The sequence below is a fragment of the Cannabis sativa genome, chromosome X (genome assembly GCF_029168945.1).
Source record: "Cannabis sativa cultivar Pink pepper isolate KNU-18-1 chromosome X, ASM2916894v1, whole genome shotgun sequence".
In the NCBI taxonomy this organism is placed as follows: domain Eukaryota; kingdom Viridiplantae; phylum Streptophyta; class Magnoliopsida; order Rosales; family Cannabaceae; genus Cannabis; species Cannabis sativa.
In genome coordinates this window covers 12,825,846-12,842,928 of record NC_083610.1, presented here as the reverse complement: position 1 = coordinate 12,842,928, position 17,083 = coordinate 12,825,846, and the positions used below count along the sequence as shown (strand labels likewise).

The window sequence follows — 17,083 nt, the reverse complement described above, 5'->3', positions numbered from 1 at the left end:
ATTTATATGATGACTTCTTTCCAATCTTACTATATGCATTAATGGACTGTTGCTATATATGATTTTTACACGATATATAGACTTGGACTTTTTTTATGAAAATTATAGGTACCAAAACAAATAAGACTTTTGAAACTTAGTAATTAATGTACAACGTTTTTCTAAGAGAAATTTATCGAATGTACGTATATAAAATTCACATTTTTATGGATTTCTTTTTTATAAATATATACAATGATTTTTTTTTTTACAGATTTTTCACTAGTAATTTTTCAAAAAATAACGTTATTAGTATTATCACGTTGATTTTCTATATTGACGTAAAAATAACATTATTTTGAGAATAACAAAAAAAAAAAAAACTGTTCATATTTTTATAAAAATATATAAAAAATGTAAAAATATATTATTATAGTGTAAATTTTTCGCTTAAAAATTTAAGAGTAGACTCCTATAAAATTAATACGTGGATTTAATAGGTCAAAGACCCCAATACAAAATAGGTAAATTCAAGAGGAGACTCCTATAAAATTAATTAAGTTATTTTTCATTTAGACTAATGAGGATTTAGGCTAATTTAGTAAATTTGTACATTTTTTTGAAATAGGTTAAAGACCTCAATACGAAATTGGCAAATATTGGCGGAATGGGCCCAAATAGAAGTTAGCTGAAGTTTTTGTTTAGCTCTAATATCATGTTAGAATTTGTAAGATATTGAAAAAGCAATTAGCGATAGAATAGTTCATAAATCTTCTATATATAGTATTCATTTTCCACGTATGTGAATTGAAATCTTGAGTACATTAATTAGGTTATATAAATTTGCATAATAAATATATTTAATTACTTCTTAAACAAGTGGATACATGATATGAACATTAGATATATTAATATAGTAGTTGTTTGTGGCATACTAATCAATAGATCGCATATTAATTAATATAAATACATCTATATAGATACACTCATTTTGCATATTACAGCAACTGACACAGCTGTGTGCTATCCATTAAGTTATGAAAGTGAGGCGTTAATTATTAATTTAATGTTATTCATGGAGGTAGAAGAGTAGCATTCCTTAGTAATATAAGAGAACATTAATGGCAATCAATATAAATAATAAATATATCATATGATATGCCTAACTTCACTCAAAAATAAAAAATTAATGAAAACACTAGCAACTAAAAATATATACATGCATCAATTTCATCAAATTCAACTATTTTTATACCGAGAAAAATAATTAGAAAATCTTGCATGAAGATAAGATATAAAATGTATATCATCATAAGCCATGGATAAATATATAGACAGTTCATTATTTTCTTGGTATATATAATACAATATGTCCCACAAACACAGTAATAAATAGCAAGATTTTATTTTTCTGCTATGTTATTATTATTGTTATATATATAAATCATAGCTATTAGCCAACACATGGGCCCACACAAAAAATAACAAAAAGAGATGTATTATTATTTATTGGGTACAGAGTTGATATATGCCAATCTTCATTATCATTTATCAATATTATTACAAATAAACTATTTATATATATAAATAAAAAAAATTATTTTGTACATGTTACCACACCTTCATTTCCAGCCAAAATCAAGTATTTATCTCTCCTAGTCAGCATGGTGCATTCAAATCCCAAGGTCTTGCCTAACTCACTCTGCACCTGATTAGCCACATCATACCTCGATTTACTTACATCTCGACACGTGGACAGTCCGGATATCTTGTCGAGTAATTGGATGGTGTAGATGGGTGTCGGGTTCATGAGAAAGAAGATTGGGTCCAAATACTTGAGCCCTCCCGCAGTCGTACCGTGGAACATGCTGACGTGGGTTGTCACTGCCACGGGGACGATCTCGTCAGCAATCTCCGAGAAAAGCGGACTAAATCTAAGAAGGTATGGTTCTCTACATGTAGTTCCCTCGGGACACACCACAAGGTCCCCTTTACTTAACAGCTTTTCCATTTTCTTTGAATCTTGGTCACGGTTTCTAGTTAATCGGACGGTTTTGATTGGTGCTATGATCTCGGAGAATCTACTTAGACTGTAGGTGACTGCAGTGAGGTCATTTTTCAAAGTGAAAGCTATGTAAAGTGGGTCTACCAACGTTCTGTGGTTGCACACGTAGACAATTCCTTTGTGCTTAGAGCTGGGATTGAGTGGGCCCTCAGTATTGGGCTTATTAGTTGTCAAGCGAAGCCCACTAAAGGCGAGGATAGGGGATGAGATGTCGTAGGGTAGTAACATGGCAACGAAGATTCTAGCAACAGCAAGGGTAAATCCAATTGGGCCCCACATTAGGGCTTGTAGGGTAGCAAGTGGGCTGGGCCTTAGAGCCAATCTACCGTCGTGGAAGATAAGAGCCTTTGGGTATCTCTCTCTTGGTAAGATTTGCCAGTTCTTTTTGTCCGTTTCACTCACGAAGTAAACTTCCTGTAATTATTTTAAGCAAAAAAAAAAAGCTGAAATTAAAACCCAAAAGGCTCAAAAAATAAGTAAATAAATAAACAAAAAGACAGAGAACCAACTCAAAATAAATAAATATGACAAACAATAATTGTGCCAATTGGGAATATAAATGTTTTGTGCATGAGACACGAAATTTAATGAGTTTGATTACCATATGGTACAGTATACATACAGGGACGGGACATATAATAAAGGAAGAGTTGAAGAGAATTTAAATCTATTAATGTACGTAATGACAGTACAACTATATTTCTCTTTTTTTTTTTTCCTTGGTAACTAACTATATTTCTCGTATAATATTTTATTCATAATTGTGTCATATGAATTTATGACACATGTAAATATACTAAATAATTAATACTGAAAAGTTTATTTTTACCACGGTAAAAGTTATTCAATAATTACTTAAAAGGTGCGTAGCTTAATAATTATTATACACGTGTATATATAGAGAAATGTTGGGGCTAGTAATGCCTATCACCCTCTTATGTGTCAATATTGTTATGGTCTAACTAAGTATCGGGTCGCATATAATTTAATATAATAGCTTTTAGGGAGTATCGCTAACCAATCGCAACGCGACATGTCGAAAAATTGATGATTGATATAAGTGAAGATTTGAGAATATAGTTACTGGTAAATATTAATTTAATTTAAAATAATTATAAATTTAAATATGTGAAAGTGTACTTAATTATCAATTAATAAACATACCTTACAACTTGAAAGAAGTTGTTGGTTAGAAAAAGTAGTATTGAAGTCGGTGATGCCTATCATATCATGATGATCAGAATCGACGGTTGCGATCAAATTCTCCTCCAAGATATTGGAAGGAACATATTTGGTATCATCTTCCATGAGTCCCAAAAAGTAGCCATGGAAGACCTTGAGCTCTCGACCTACAACACAATCAACACCCAAATAGTCTCTCAAGAAGCTCTCAACCATGACAACAGGGAAATTGGTCAACGCAACTGTCCTTGACCCTTTTTGAAGCAACTCAAACATCTCAAACCCTACATCCTCTAAATAAAACTTAGGCAACACAGCCGTACCTGCCCTAAAACTCTCTTTCTTAATCCCAAAGAATGAGATCATGACCATCCATTTCAACCTCATCTCTTGACTTAACAAGCAGATAAAAGGGTATGAAAGTAAAAGAACAATTGACCTAAAGAGACCTCCAGCTTCGAAAGCCACAAGCATGAAGTATGGGAATAAAGAAGAAGACTTTAACAAACCTCCTTCCATATTGAAAATCATAGTTGAGTTTGCAAGATCTGACGATGATCTATGAGACAGACAAGTGTACTTATGGCATGTTTTAAAGATTGAAGATTGGCTAAATGAAGGGCTGTTGCTCAAACTTCTTCGTAAGGTTTTTAGCTTACGAAAAAGAATTCGATATATGAATAAAAATAATGTCTTTATGAAATAAGCTTTCGCCATTTTTTGTTGAGATGATGATTTTCAGAGCAAGCTAGAATTGTGGAGCTGTAAAATATAGAGAAGGTGATATTGAAGTATATTTTGGTAGTAAAGAGAATTTAGAAGCTATTGACTATTGCATCGTACTTATTTATAGATATAATTAGGATTTGAAATCTCGTCACAGAGCCCTCAAAGTTGGACTTTGTTATTCACTTAAGTGTTGTACGCGTTGACGTGTCCATGCAACTTCATTCCCTGGTCCATATAATCTGTCGGTTATCACTTTTATTTTTTATGTGCAATTGCCCCACACACACAGATATACATATATATATATATATATAAACCCATGTAAATATAGGATTTTTTTAATATAGTGTCTTTAATATACATTAGTTGAGTTACACATTTGGAAAGCCTCCACAGTAGTAACTATCCCCAAATATTGTTTGTATTTTTTGATTGATAAATGAAAAATATTTATGTAATATTAAGAAACATTAAGTTGTCTAGCCATATTGTTAGTGCACTAATGACACATAATTTGCTACAATTCAGTTTGTCACATTTTTACATTTGCACTCTCTCTTTTCGGTTACAGGCTATAGCTCTGTATTGTAGTCCTGACCTTTGTAAGAGTAACAAGTGCTCTTTCTTTCTTTAATTGTAATTTTGCTAAGGATAAGCCATTATAATGAAATCAGTCTCCTCAGTCTCTTTGAGCTGAGTTTTACCTTTTCTATAAAAGGTCATTTTCTTTACTTGGTATTAGAGCTACATTTGCTCACGCAACCATATTACTACTGGGACTAAGTCATCAATTGAAAAATCTACTAATGTCAGGAGTAGTACAAAGGGACCAACAAGTACCTGTTGATGGTGGTGATCAAATGACAAAGAAGACTCAGAACCATTCTTAAACCAGCTCCCCACCATGCTTCATTGGAGTCTCGCAGTTAGAGTTTCAGAGTGGATCTAGTGGTTTTCCAAGCACAACATTTGGTAATACACTATGAACTATTTGCCTTGAAGTTAGATCAAAATAATTGTGCTGTGAAAAACAATAGTTTTCACAATCATAAGAGGCCATCGGTTGGATGGGTTCATTAATAGTATGAGACAAGCACCTACATAGTTTGTTCCAACATGAGTAGCTACTGGTGATAGTCAACTAAGTCTTGGGGTTTGTGTGAACCCTGAACATGAGCAATAATGGATAGTGTGCAACCAATTGCTCATGGGTGGGTCTATGGTTCTATGATAGAAGTCATAGCCGCAGAAGTAATGGAATGTACCTCAGCAAGACACTACAAAAAACTGCTACTTTTAGTGACAACTTTTTAGTCACAACATAATTTTTTTGTACTAAATGTGACTTTTAATCACAACAAAATGTTAATTGTGACTAAAATATAGTATTAGTCACCAATTTAGTTTTAGTCATAACAAGTATTGTGACTAAAAATACATTTTACTCACAACAAATTGTAATTTTTATGACTAATACCTTAGCCAATACGGATCTTTTAGCAACAACATAGAAATAATAATTTATAATTAGTCACAATTTTTTTACTTTTAGTCACAAATTTTGTTGTAACTAAAAGTAAGATTTTTTGTAGTGAGATCTCTATAGAAATCTCTAGAAAATTTATATGAAGCTCATTCTAGAGCTAAGATGGATGACTTAAGAATTTTATTGCAAACAACTCGAAAAGAATCAGGATCAATGATTAAATACCTTTAACAGAAAAGGGTGTGATCAAGTCAGCTAGCATATAGCTAGCACTTGCAGGAGATCATATCCGAAATCTCACCTTGTTTCAAATGTTCTTAAGTGGTCTTGAAGTGGAATACATTACCAGTGTGGCTCTCATCAAAGCTAAATCCAATCTCACTCCAATCACTTGGCAGGAACTTTAGGATTCTTTCGAGTTTTCATAGAAAATTGGAAAGGCTAATTGGTCTTGAAGCTAGAAAGACACAAGGTTCGTCCATAACTTCACCATTATTTGCAAACTTGGCTCACAAATAGAATAAATCCACCAACAACAACAACAACAATGGTCGAGGCAGAGGTTATTCACCAAATTTAGGTTGTGGAGGCAAAGGTTACAATTCAAATGGCACAAGTGGTAGAGGCAAAGGGGTGGAAGAAACACAAAGCCTACTTGTCATGTTTGTGAAAGATATGATCATTCAACAGCTTTTTGCTACTACATAAATGATGATAGCTTCATGGGAATAGCTCCAGGATCTAGACAAGAGAAGAAAGACTCTACAACTTTCACTGCAAAACCTAAGATAGTGGACCATGAGGGGTGGTATGTGTTTTCATGGTACTAAATTAGATACGCAGCAAAAAAATTTTGTATTGTTGATTATTATTGTACCATATCCCATGTGGATCTCCATATGTGTGTAAATTGAATTAAAACATAAAATAGTAATAAGTTTTGAATATACCTTTTGAAGACTACTAGGATATCCTCGAAACTTCTCGTATATTGTATTCGTTAATCCAGATGATGAGAATAATGCAATTGGACTCAAGGACGTTGTCTTCCAAATCGATCCACCACACACAAGGAATAGTGTGGGCTATTAGGATAAAGTGTATAATATTGTTTTTGTTGAGTTCTCTACACATGAGCAAGAAAAGTTGAGAGAAAAATCCTTTTTTTTTATTTTCTCTCTATATTTCAAAAATATATGTCTAAAGAGTGTTCTGATTTCTCAAACCAAGCTTCTATTTATAGTAGTTAAAACCTTTTAATTAAATCATATTTAATTATTTTGAATAAATAAATATTTATAACCAAATTTAGTTATTGATAGTTATGAGAGAATCTCTCAACTACTTGAGGGAATATCTTAACAACTTTGAAATATCTTTAACCACTTTTTGAATTTAGATATTTATCTAATTTAATTAATTAACTCGAAAATACAAACTCCGTAGGGACAGGCTACAATGTAGGTGCCTACCTTTTCTATTTAGGACAATGATGATGTCTTTTGTCCTGACAACTTCGTCCCAACAAATATTTTCTCGACAAATTTTGTTTTAACTATTTTTGTCTTTTTTCTATTTTAATTAATGTGAAAAATTATTTACTTATTACAAAAAAAAAAATAATTATAATTTTTCTGATTCAAATAGATTTTTCTAAACTACATTATACTACACTCTTCATCCCTACCCTTAACAGTATTTTAAGGTGGCAATTCGGGGACCATAGACCTATAATTTTCACCATTAGATCATCATTAATGGTCAAAACATCTTATTTGTATTTTCCCTTTTTTTGGGCCTCTTTCACCTATAAAGGGAGATCTCCCTTAGCTAATTTTTCAAGTTCAGAAAACTACCCACAAGGTTAGAGCTTATCTCTCTTGTTTCTCTCTCTAGAAATTAGAGCTTCTAATAGTTAGTCTTTTTTTGTAATTACCATCTCCTGGGAAGTAAAAACTCAAAGTAGACGTAGCTCCATTACTGTTGCGATACAGGGAGTAAAGTACTATAAATTTCCTATGTTTCTCTTATAATTACTTAACTATTTAATCATTCCCGCCATCTAGCGAGCAAGTTTTGCTTAGAAGTCTAAGATTTTTAAGTCAATATTTTGGTACTTTCATTGAAAGTTGTAGCTCAGGAAAGCTACTAGCAAGATGGTTGCAACACATTCTACAAGTGCAGATAGATAGACTTGAACAATTGGCCAAGCAACTGGGCACACACCAGTTGATGGAGTAGGAACCAGGACTACTTCTGTGCCCTAGACACCAGGAGTAGGCCTCAGAACTGGATCCTCAACAACTTGTCCTCCAAGGCCACCAAATGCTCCTGGGACTAGCAACAACACTAGATCTTACCTGGGTAGCCACACATAGAGATTGATAACCCTGAAAAGGCTAATCCTTGGGTTGCTCAGCTCACCCAAACTATGGCTAACTTACAATAATAGCTGGGAGACTTTCTCGATAAGAAACATGAACAGTTTCAACATTGGTTTGTGGAAAATTGGAGGAACATTGAAAGGCAAAGCATTGAACAAGAATAACAGAGAGCTAACCTGTCTCAATGGATTAGAGAAGCTTATCGCCCTAATCGTGGAACTACTTCCTGTAGAAGTATTTATGAGTTGGTGAGAGAAACTCCCCGTTGACCAACTGGTCACGTGGGAATTAGTGCCCAAGGCAAAACCTTAATGCTCGGAACACACTACTGCACCTAGTAACTGAGCAAGAAATAGGTAAACACTAGGTGGGGAGACCTCCCGAAGGGAAACTACCTTTGAGTAAGAGCCTCAGAGGACTCAAACTCGTGGGTGCCAACTAGTGGGCCCTCCACCCGATGTTGAACAACACCAAAACAATGAGAGAACCAACATGACTCTTCCACCAAGTCCTTCTTAATATTCTCATGAAACTAGGCCCCGAGACTCTATATCAGGAAATGGGCCTATTATTTAAGCTGAAAGAGGTAGTAAGAGACGCTACTTCGAAACTAGAGGCTATGAGATCCGATGGGTAAGGACCAATGAGCCACTTTACACTTGGATGTACTTTTAGATAAAAGGGGTGGGTTATGCCATTACTTTGCTCGTGGCCCTGACAGCCACAAGTATGAGTACTTCCCACGAGTACATGGAGAAGAATTTAACCTGAGCAATCGATTCAATTCTCTTCACACTTGTGATCCAGCTAAAGACTACTTTGAGGGAAGTAGCCAGAAAAATGCTTTGAATGAACACTCCCACAGTGATTCCTCTTGAGACGATCTAGAGTTCATTTTGGAGGCCTCATTAGAGTTGCCTTCACGACCCCATGATCAAGAGACAACTACAAGACCCAAGTCGACTGAAGTATAAGATTGACTTGGAAGACCATGAGACTTGTGTGACCTCTTACCCAAGAAGAGGATGGTGGAGGCAACAACTTTTAGTGAAGACTCTACTCTAGTGATAGGAGCTCGGACTAGGAAGCAGACCACCACTCATGGGGTTAATTGAGCATAATTTAACACCTTTCCTGCTTTAGTGAAGGGGATCATGGTTGCTAAGTTGTCTAAATTTGAATTTGACAGAGAACGATGCTCATTGCTCTCCAAACGAATAAAAGTTCTTCACATTCCTACAAACTTGAAGAACCCTTCATGATATAATACACCAGGAAGGAAGATCCACTACCTCACATCCACTACTTCAATGTACGTACCGATCCGCAAGGTGTGAGAGATAACGTCAGTTACAGAATCTTCCCTACCACACTAATAGGCTTAGCTCAATGGTAGTACCTTAAGCTCTCTCCTAGATTAATTGGCTCATGGAGAGATCTAGTAGATGATTTTATCAATCAGTTTGCTCCTTCCCAACAATTCCAGATTGAACCCAATGATTTAGTGGATGTAAAGCAACTGGAAGATGAGCCCCTTAATGACTACATCCAACAATTCTTTGAGGCAGCTGCTAAGACCAAAAGTCTTGGCAAGGATGCAAGGGTTATGGCACTCGTAGTTGGGCTCAAGGAGATGAGTTCTATGTGGCCCAACCTTCATCTTAAGGTGGTATACACCATGAATGACTTCTTAGATATAGTAGATGGATTTATCAAACTTGAAGAAGACGTCACCCGAACCAATGGCTTAAATGGTGTCAAGAAGAAGTCACCAGACATTAGAGCCCCTACTACTGAGGCGCAGGGCAATGGGAAGAAAAGAAGTTTGAATAGAGGAAAGAGAGCCAACAATGGTGGCAAGCAAGGTAACTCCCTCGGAGGAAAGAAGCCTAAGACTGGGGGCAAGCTCTTACGAGAGCATGAGCCTTGCATCACCACCTACTTCATTCTCTTGGCTCAAAGAGAGGAGAACTATACGGCTACATAGTCAATAGTGTCATATTACAAAGCTCCTCCATTCAAAGAGTCAAGAGAGACATGAACAAATTCTATCGTTACTACAATAATTACGGTCATGACGCTAATGAGTGTAATTAATTGTGGGACGAGATAGAGTTTCTTATGAAATAGAAACATGCTGCTCTTTAGCGGTATGTATGACCTGACGCTCCAACTGGGGGTAGTGTACCTCTCCACCTCACACTAGCCGTAGGCGTACTAGAGATCGTGAATGGAGGCCTTCACATAGCTAGAAATTCAAGGGAAGCCTTAAAAAGCTATGCAAGATCACTTCAACATGAACCAAGAGCCAAAGTCCTAGAGATAGCAGAATTTCCTCCAAAGTCTCAATGCTACAGATGTTAACATATCACCTTCAGAGAATTGGACTCTTACCATGTTAGCTACCCTCACAATCCTTTAGTTTTTGAGCTTCAAATCACTAATATGATGGTCACCAGGGTGATGATAGACGACAAAGCATCATCAAACATCCCGTTCAAGTAAGCGCTAATCAGAATGGATTCATCCTTAGAAGACCTGGAACCATGCGAGCAACTCATGTATGGTTTCAACAAAGCTAGCATCACTCCATGTGGCAAGATCAAACTGCCACTTACTATCAGCACTCCCCCAAAGCTGACCTCCATTATGGCCATGTTCATAGTAGTAGATGTGGTCCAACGTGATGCTCAAAAGTTCTACCTTTTACGACCTTCGAGCCATCTTTTCACTATACCATTTCTCTATCAAGTTCCCAAAGGCGGCTGGTAATAATTGTCTCCTTGGCAATCTAGGAACTACTGACAAGTGTTATAAGGCATCGTTATCACTCACCAAGAAGACCTCCTCTGTTGCTATGGCTTCAAGGGGACGACAAAGACCTCCCCTGCTGCTATGGCACTAGGGGGAACGAGCACGGCCTCTCCCACAAAAGCTTGAGAGATGACAAAGACCTCAGGAGATTAAACTATAGAGAAGATGGTTACACCACCTAAAGCCACTTGAAGGTGCACCCAAGACAAGGATGACATTGACCCCCCTTTTGGAGACATCCACTTAAGAGTTTGTCTGACTGATGAACTCAAAGAACTTCCCCTCAACACATCGGACCTGATCAAAGTTGTCAAGATTGGAACAAACCTGTCGGAGGTCTTGAGTGAGATTGTTTCCCACCACCACAAATTGATCAATTGGTGGACATGACATCCAGACATGAAATCCTCACATTCATGGATGCCTATTACACCTAGAACCAAATCAGCATGCACGCACCAAACGAAGACCACATCAAAGATCGTATTATGTAATCTTATTTACTTTGTTGGAATTTTATACCTTAAATAAACCAAATTTCATTGTAATTATATTTACTTTTAATAAAGATCAGAAATCATATCTTGACCTTGGCATACACTTTGTTCATATGTTTTATACATGATTATATGTTTAATATATAATTTCTATTAAATCCCAAAAATATAGTGATTCACAATTACAATGATGTCATCACAATAGAAAGTAGTTGTGATTATATGCTTTAAATTATTAAATCTCACAATTTATCAGTGCATTGGATTTGCACTAACGTGATAAGTAGTAATAAGGTTTACTTAAACCTAGTTGAGTGGAATGTCTTTTCCAAGGCATTAGCAAAGTAAATCAGGATACGATGTATTGGCTATACATTGGACTGGACTAATATTAACAATGAAAAAGATATTATAAACTTACCGTTATATATTTTTTAAGTCAATATGACTTAGTTGATAGATCATCTGATCTCAATCCTAAGATGGTTATGTTGGAACTTATTTTACCAGATCTAGATTTACTAACATGTATGTTTAATTATATTCTATAATCTAACATCCTAAACATGAATATCCTAAAACAATGAAATAAACACATATAAAGTTCTAGAAAACCTTATATTGGTGGCAACAAAATATTATAGCTCCTTTCATTCAGATCTCTAACCCTTATTCCTTTCTATCCCAGTGTATTACCAAAATATGAACCTGAATCTCCTTTAGGTGTTGAAATTCTTCACAATCTTTCACGCTATGATTGAGTATTGACTTGAATCGAGAGGGCAAGGTACTCTTCACTAGGAATTCAAAATTATGAAGAGAAGGAAAGAGGAATTTGAATTCTATTTAGAGAGGCTCTCAATTTTTTTGTCAATGATTCCACAAAGATATTGCTTAACTTCTTCTCAGCAACAATGTGTGTCAAACTTGTGGTCATTGTCTATGGTTTTCTTATGTTTGTGTATGTCAATTGTTGTATGAAGGCTCGCAAAGACTCCATTACTATAGTGGTTGGTAGTTCCCTAGCTACTAAGTTTGTCGAGTTGAGAGATTCAACAATGTTAGAAGTCAAAGTTGTATGCCTATTGTGTTTGCAATGGTACCTTAACAATTTGTGGTGTCCAAATTTTTATAAATAGGGTCGACCACGCTTGTCCAAGCTATCAAGCTCACTCATATGGTATTCAAACTTCCTCTCTATGTATGCTCTAGCTGCTGGAAAGAATGATTTCGAGTTTGCTAGCATTCTTCAAGGTTATTTTCAAGGTTTCTTAATAGGTGGTACAGTGTAGTCGTAAGTTATCTCTTGAAATATATGAGCAACTGTTTTAATCATGCTCTCATGTTTGTCTAATATTAAGCACTGTTGTTCTCTAACCCCATATGTTTCCCTTAATTTTATAAAAAAATCAAGTCCATATGTTATAATTTTCTAAATCCACAACAGAGAATGCCCGGGGAAATATGTGGTCATTTGCATCTTGTGTACAGGTTGAGAGCAATGCCCTCTAAATATAGATTTTAAGAAAGTTCCATCAACAACGATTAGTGTTCTGCACTTGTGCCATCATTTTCTTGAAGCATCTAGTGCTACGAACAAGGACATGAAGTTTTTTATCTTTTGCGATTTTCACGTGTACTATTGTTCCTAGATTTTTTCCTACACCATGTACAAGAAACTTGACAAGAGGTCGTTGTTATAGTGAGATTTCTCTCACTTAGAAACTCGAGACCACCCTTGTTTAGAGGACACGTATACTCGTATTTCCAATGAAAATCGAGATGTCCACGAGGACTCCTCGAAGTTTTAAACCTCGCTTAAGATAGAATCGCCGAGAGACAGCGAGCATGACCAAAGTCTAATCACATTCGAGACAAGAGAGTAGCTCGCATATATCGAATTATATGCGAGTATCCTCCCTGTGTCCATCTATAAACCAGGAGACCGACTTTCTATAAATGCGAGTTGGTCCTAAGAACCCTACAACCTTGATAAACCAATATAGACTTGCATGTCTAGGTTCTATCAGCTCGCCATGCGATGTCCACAAAAGGCAACTATCTAAGGACGCAGACATCCTGAAAATAATGATAAACCTGCGAGTTTAACATCGGAATATGAACAAATAACTCGCATTCGGAAGACGCATACGTTGATGAACTTAGTAACTCGTCGTTCATTTATTAATGTTAACGTTGTTTAGTTTAATTATTGTAATTCAATGTGTAAAAACGGATTGACAATGAATGCAATCCTTGTAAAACTGATCGGACACCTGCTTTGTATATAAAGGGGTGATCCACCGTGAAATGGCACCTACGAAACTCTTGCTACAGTGGACTAAGCAGACCGTGATCTGACTGAACCACTATAATGTTTTGTCTCATTGTTATTTCCAGCTTTCTGCTAATCATTTCTCATTTCCAGTTTGAGTACTCGCCACTCTAGGCTGAATACTCGCAGTTGTTCTTCATATAGATTTCTTTCTGTTATTAATAATATTATACAAAATTGGTGTTGCGAAATTCACTCGACAACAGCTGTATGATTCATTTTTTCCCCCGTAATTCTTCTTGTGCATGCTCTTTACTTCTTTATGCTTTTATGTAGTTCATTTTTATTCCACACATATGATTTATAGTCTCCTTTAATGTCTAGTGGCGTTTCAATTGTTTTTATGTTGGTGAACTATGACTTGATGTAGCTTCCAATCAACTTTGTTTTAGCTTGTCACTTGTTTGCAAATCTTATGTTGAGATCACAAGTGTGTACGACCTTTATTTCATATTTATGATTTTGAATGATTTGGTTGGTCCATTTTTTGATGCCATTAGTGTTGCTTGCATTTTGGATCCAAGCAACAAATTTTGTAAGTTTTTGCGCAAGAATTTTTCACTTTTTATTAGAAATTATTTTTAATTGCATAGAAGTTGAACATGCTTTGTAGAGTTTCTTTGTCCATGGTTATCTATGCTTCTTCAATTTCAGGATGTTAAGGATCTGTGATTAGAAGTTCTTCATAATTAGTTATTTATGGCACTTTGGTCTTGTTGTTTTGTAGTTGCTCTACTATTTTCTCAGCCACCAATTTTGCATAGTCAATGAAGTTAAACATTGTTTCGCCATCTTCCAACATTGTCTCTTTAAAGGTTTGTTGCTTACTAGTTGATTCTTCTGTTGGTAGTGCATTATCAATCATTAGTATTGTTATAAGTACTTGTGTAACTAATGAGTTGCTCATTGCAAAGAATGAGGGGTTATTGTTGTTGTATTGATGACCATGTTCACACACAATGGATACCTTGTGAAGTCAAAATCTTTAAATTTTAGTTGTATGCAGAAGAATAGGCTTGGATCGTCTTTTATCCTCAACGTTTGGTAACCTTCTTTCACTTGGTATTGAGTTGCAGTCGAGTATTTTCTTAGTTGCCTATCAGCACTCATTTCAACTTGTGTATAAGTTTTTCATATTTGCAATCACTTGAGATGAATTTTCCATTAGCTTCATAATTTAGATAATTCATTCTTTGATTAAACTGCCCATTAAACTGTATGAGAAGTAGAATTGCTTTTGTTTCCTAAAATTTTAAAAATTCAATTATGGTAAGCCAACTATGAAAAATCTGTAAAGAAATTAAAACGCAACAAGGGCATTGAAAATAATACAAGTATTGTTAGGAATATATTTTACAACCTTAAAGTAACTAATAACATCCACTTGGTAATATAAACAAACTTACCACAATACAGTTTTCTCTATATGAGTCGTGTATTGTCAATCCTAAGTCGTGATTTTTTATATGATATTATTTTAGTAACACAACTATTAGGCAACTCATAATGTATGAGTAACTATGTATATGAAAATTGTGCTTGGACATCATAAAGAAAAAATTTAACAAAGTATTATTGCACTAATGAACAATAAGTTATTTTAAGAATATTTTGTGAAGAAACAATTGTAAGAACACTGTCAATTAATGTGAACTTAACCAATGTGAAAATATGAACAAACTGGCCATATTAGAATTATATTTTATGAGAGCATTGTGTTGGATTGTCTGTATGAAATACCTACAAATATGACTAAAATCGGTGTAGCCTTATCAATGTGTTATTATCGATACTTCAATTATCAAAGCTTCAATAAAATCGACAGCTGATTGTAATGCAACTACAAAGAAACAAAAAAAAAATATCAAAATAACTTTGCTAGATCATGACATGAGATGAATGTGAATTTAGTCTATTTGTCACGATTGGAATTGAATAAATTCCTATTGAAATTCTAAAAAAATAACGTTAATGTAACAAGTAGAATATTAGCTACTCCATTAATACATGGTTTTTGGATTACACTTGATTTAGATTGATTTGGAACTTGATATCTATTTATTAAATTTCTACATCTTATGAATATGTATACTGAATTTAGGAGAATACGTTTTATGGAATTTGAAAGATTTTTCGGGGTTGAGTTTATATTTCAAACTAAATTTTTTTTGCAGAATATTTCTTTAATCGATAATGATTGATTTTGGGTTTGATTCTTCTCATATGAATTTGCTGGAATTAATAGTATTTCTTCACTTGTCGGCATTGCTTCATTGTTGTCGAAGTCCTTCCATCGCGGGTTGGCTTCGTTTCTCTAGTGCGAGGAATATGCAGCTACAAGTATAGAATAAGAGATATTTTTGTTAATTTTTTTTTGTTGGACTGTATAAAGGTTTATTAGGTGAGCCCATAGCATAGTTGTAATATTGTTGTCTTTTGGGGCTATGAGAAAAACTCCAAATGCCTATTCCTGATTTTTAGGTTTAATAATTTTCTTATTATTTATTTGTTTTTTTTTTTAAAAAAATAATAATATAATACATTTTTTAGATTATGGGATGTAATTGTTCATTTTCATTTGTAGTGATGAAGTGAATTTGAATACTGCATATTTTCAATCAAAATTTTTGTAATTGTTACGATTTGAACTGTGTATATTTAGTACCATTCTCATAATATAGATAAATTTTTAACATTGAAGAGATTTAAGAGATCAAATTGAATTGTGATATTTTTTAAAAATTTATTAAGAGGTAGTTGAGGATCATATCCACGAGTATAATCTGGCCTGGCAAACGCGATTAATAATGCTATTATACATCAAAATCACCCATAAACAATCCCACTTGGGAAAGCTACACAAATAGAAATTTAGAAACAACGAAAGAAAGAATAACGAGAGAGAGAGAGATAAGGGAAGAAGGACAATTTCAATGCGTGTGTGTGAAAATTGAATTTGTTGTTAACTTGTAATATGAATGGATGTGACTCGTGTGTTGCCAAAACCGACTACCTGACTTTACATTTGGACCTGCTCTTATCGTAATTGGGCTTGGGCCCACACTTCATTTAGATAGCTTTATGTGAACAAAGTCACAGCTAAGCCTTAACAATTACAGGGTCCTAAGTTTAGTAGTAGACTAGTATCCACTAGTCACTAGTCAACCATGGCCATCACTCCTAATTAACATCCTATGATTAATTCTGGCTTTCCCAAGCAAGTGGTTAATAATTGTAAATCATAATATCATACATTTTCTAGATTAGTGCATCGAACGTGATTTGTTCGTAAACAATTTAGTGATTGAATAAAGTTATTAACTTTTAATTCATTTTTATAAAATTTAATTATTAAAAACAAATAATAATAATAATAATAAAACTTAGCAATAATATTAATAATAAAATTCTCATAAAAAAATAATATAAATTTGTGGAGAACATGATGAAGATCACATGCATCTTTCCTCTGTGTTTAAAGGAGGTTTATGATTAAATAAGCATTAAAGCATCTCTAATAAAAGATGTTTGATGATATGGATATATTTTTAATATTTTTTAATTGATACTTAGTATTAGAAGAAAAAAGAATGCAATAAAAGAATGTCATCC

At 34.4% G+C, this 17,083-nt stretch overlaps 1 protein-coding gene across 1 annotated transcript; it reads right to left on the bottom strand.

The window, feature by feature from the left end:
• Window positions 1-1,461: 1,461 nt before the first annotated feature.
• LOC133031786 (probable glycerol-3-phosphate acyltransferase 3) lies at window positions 1,462-4,059 on the bottom strand. The gene is made up of 2 exons (XM_061105455.1): window positions 3,209-4,059; window positions 1,462-2,458 (listed from the first exon to the last, which is right to left on the bottom strand). Exons 1-2 carry the CDS (start codon window positions 3,941-3,943, stop codon window positions 1,577-1,579), a joined length of 1,617 nt encoding a protein of 538 aa, XP_060961438.1. The 5' UTR covers window positions 3,944-4,059; the 3' UTR covers window positions 1,462-1,576.
• Between the last annotated feature and the right edge of the window lie 13,024 nt (window positions 4,060-17,083).

Excerpts from the sequence above, each read along its gene's own strand:
- LOC133031786 (XM_061105455.1), bottom strand. The coding sequence starts at position 3,943 with ATGGCGAAAGCTTATTTCATAAAGACATTATTTTTATTCATATATCGA. Across the intron at positions 2,459-3,208 it reads AACTTCTTTCAAGTTGTAAG|GAAGTTTACTTCGTGAGTGA; the intron begins GTATGTTTATTA and ends AAATAATTACAG.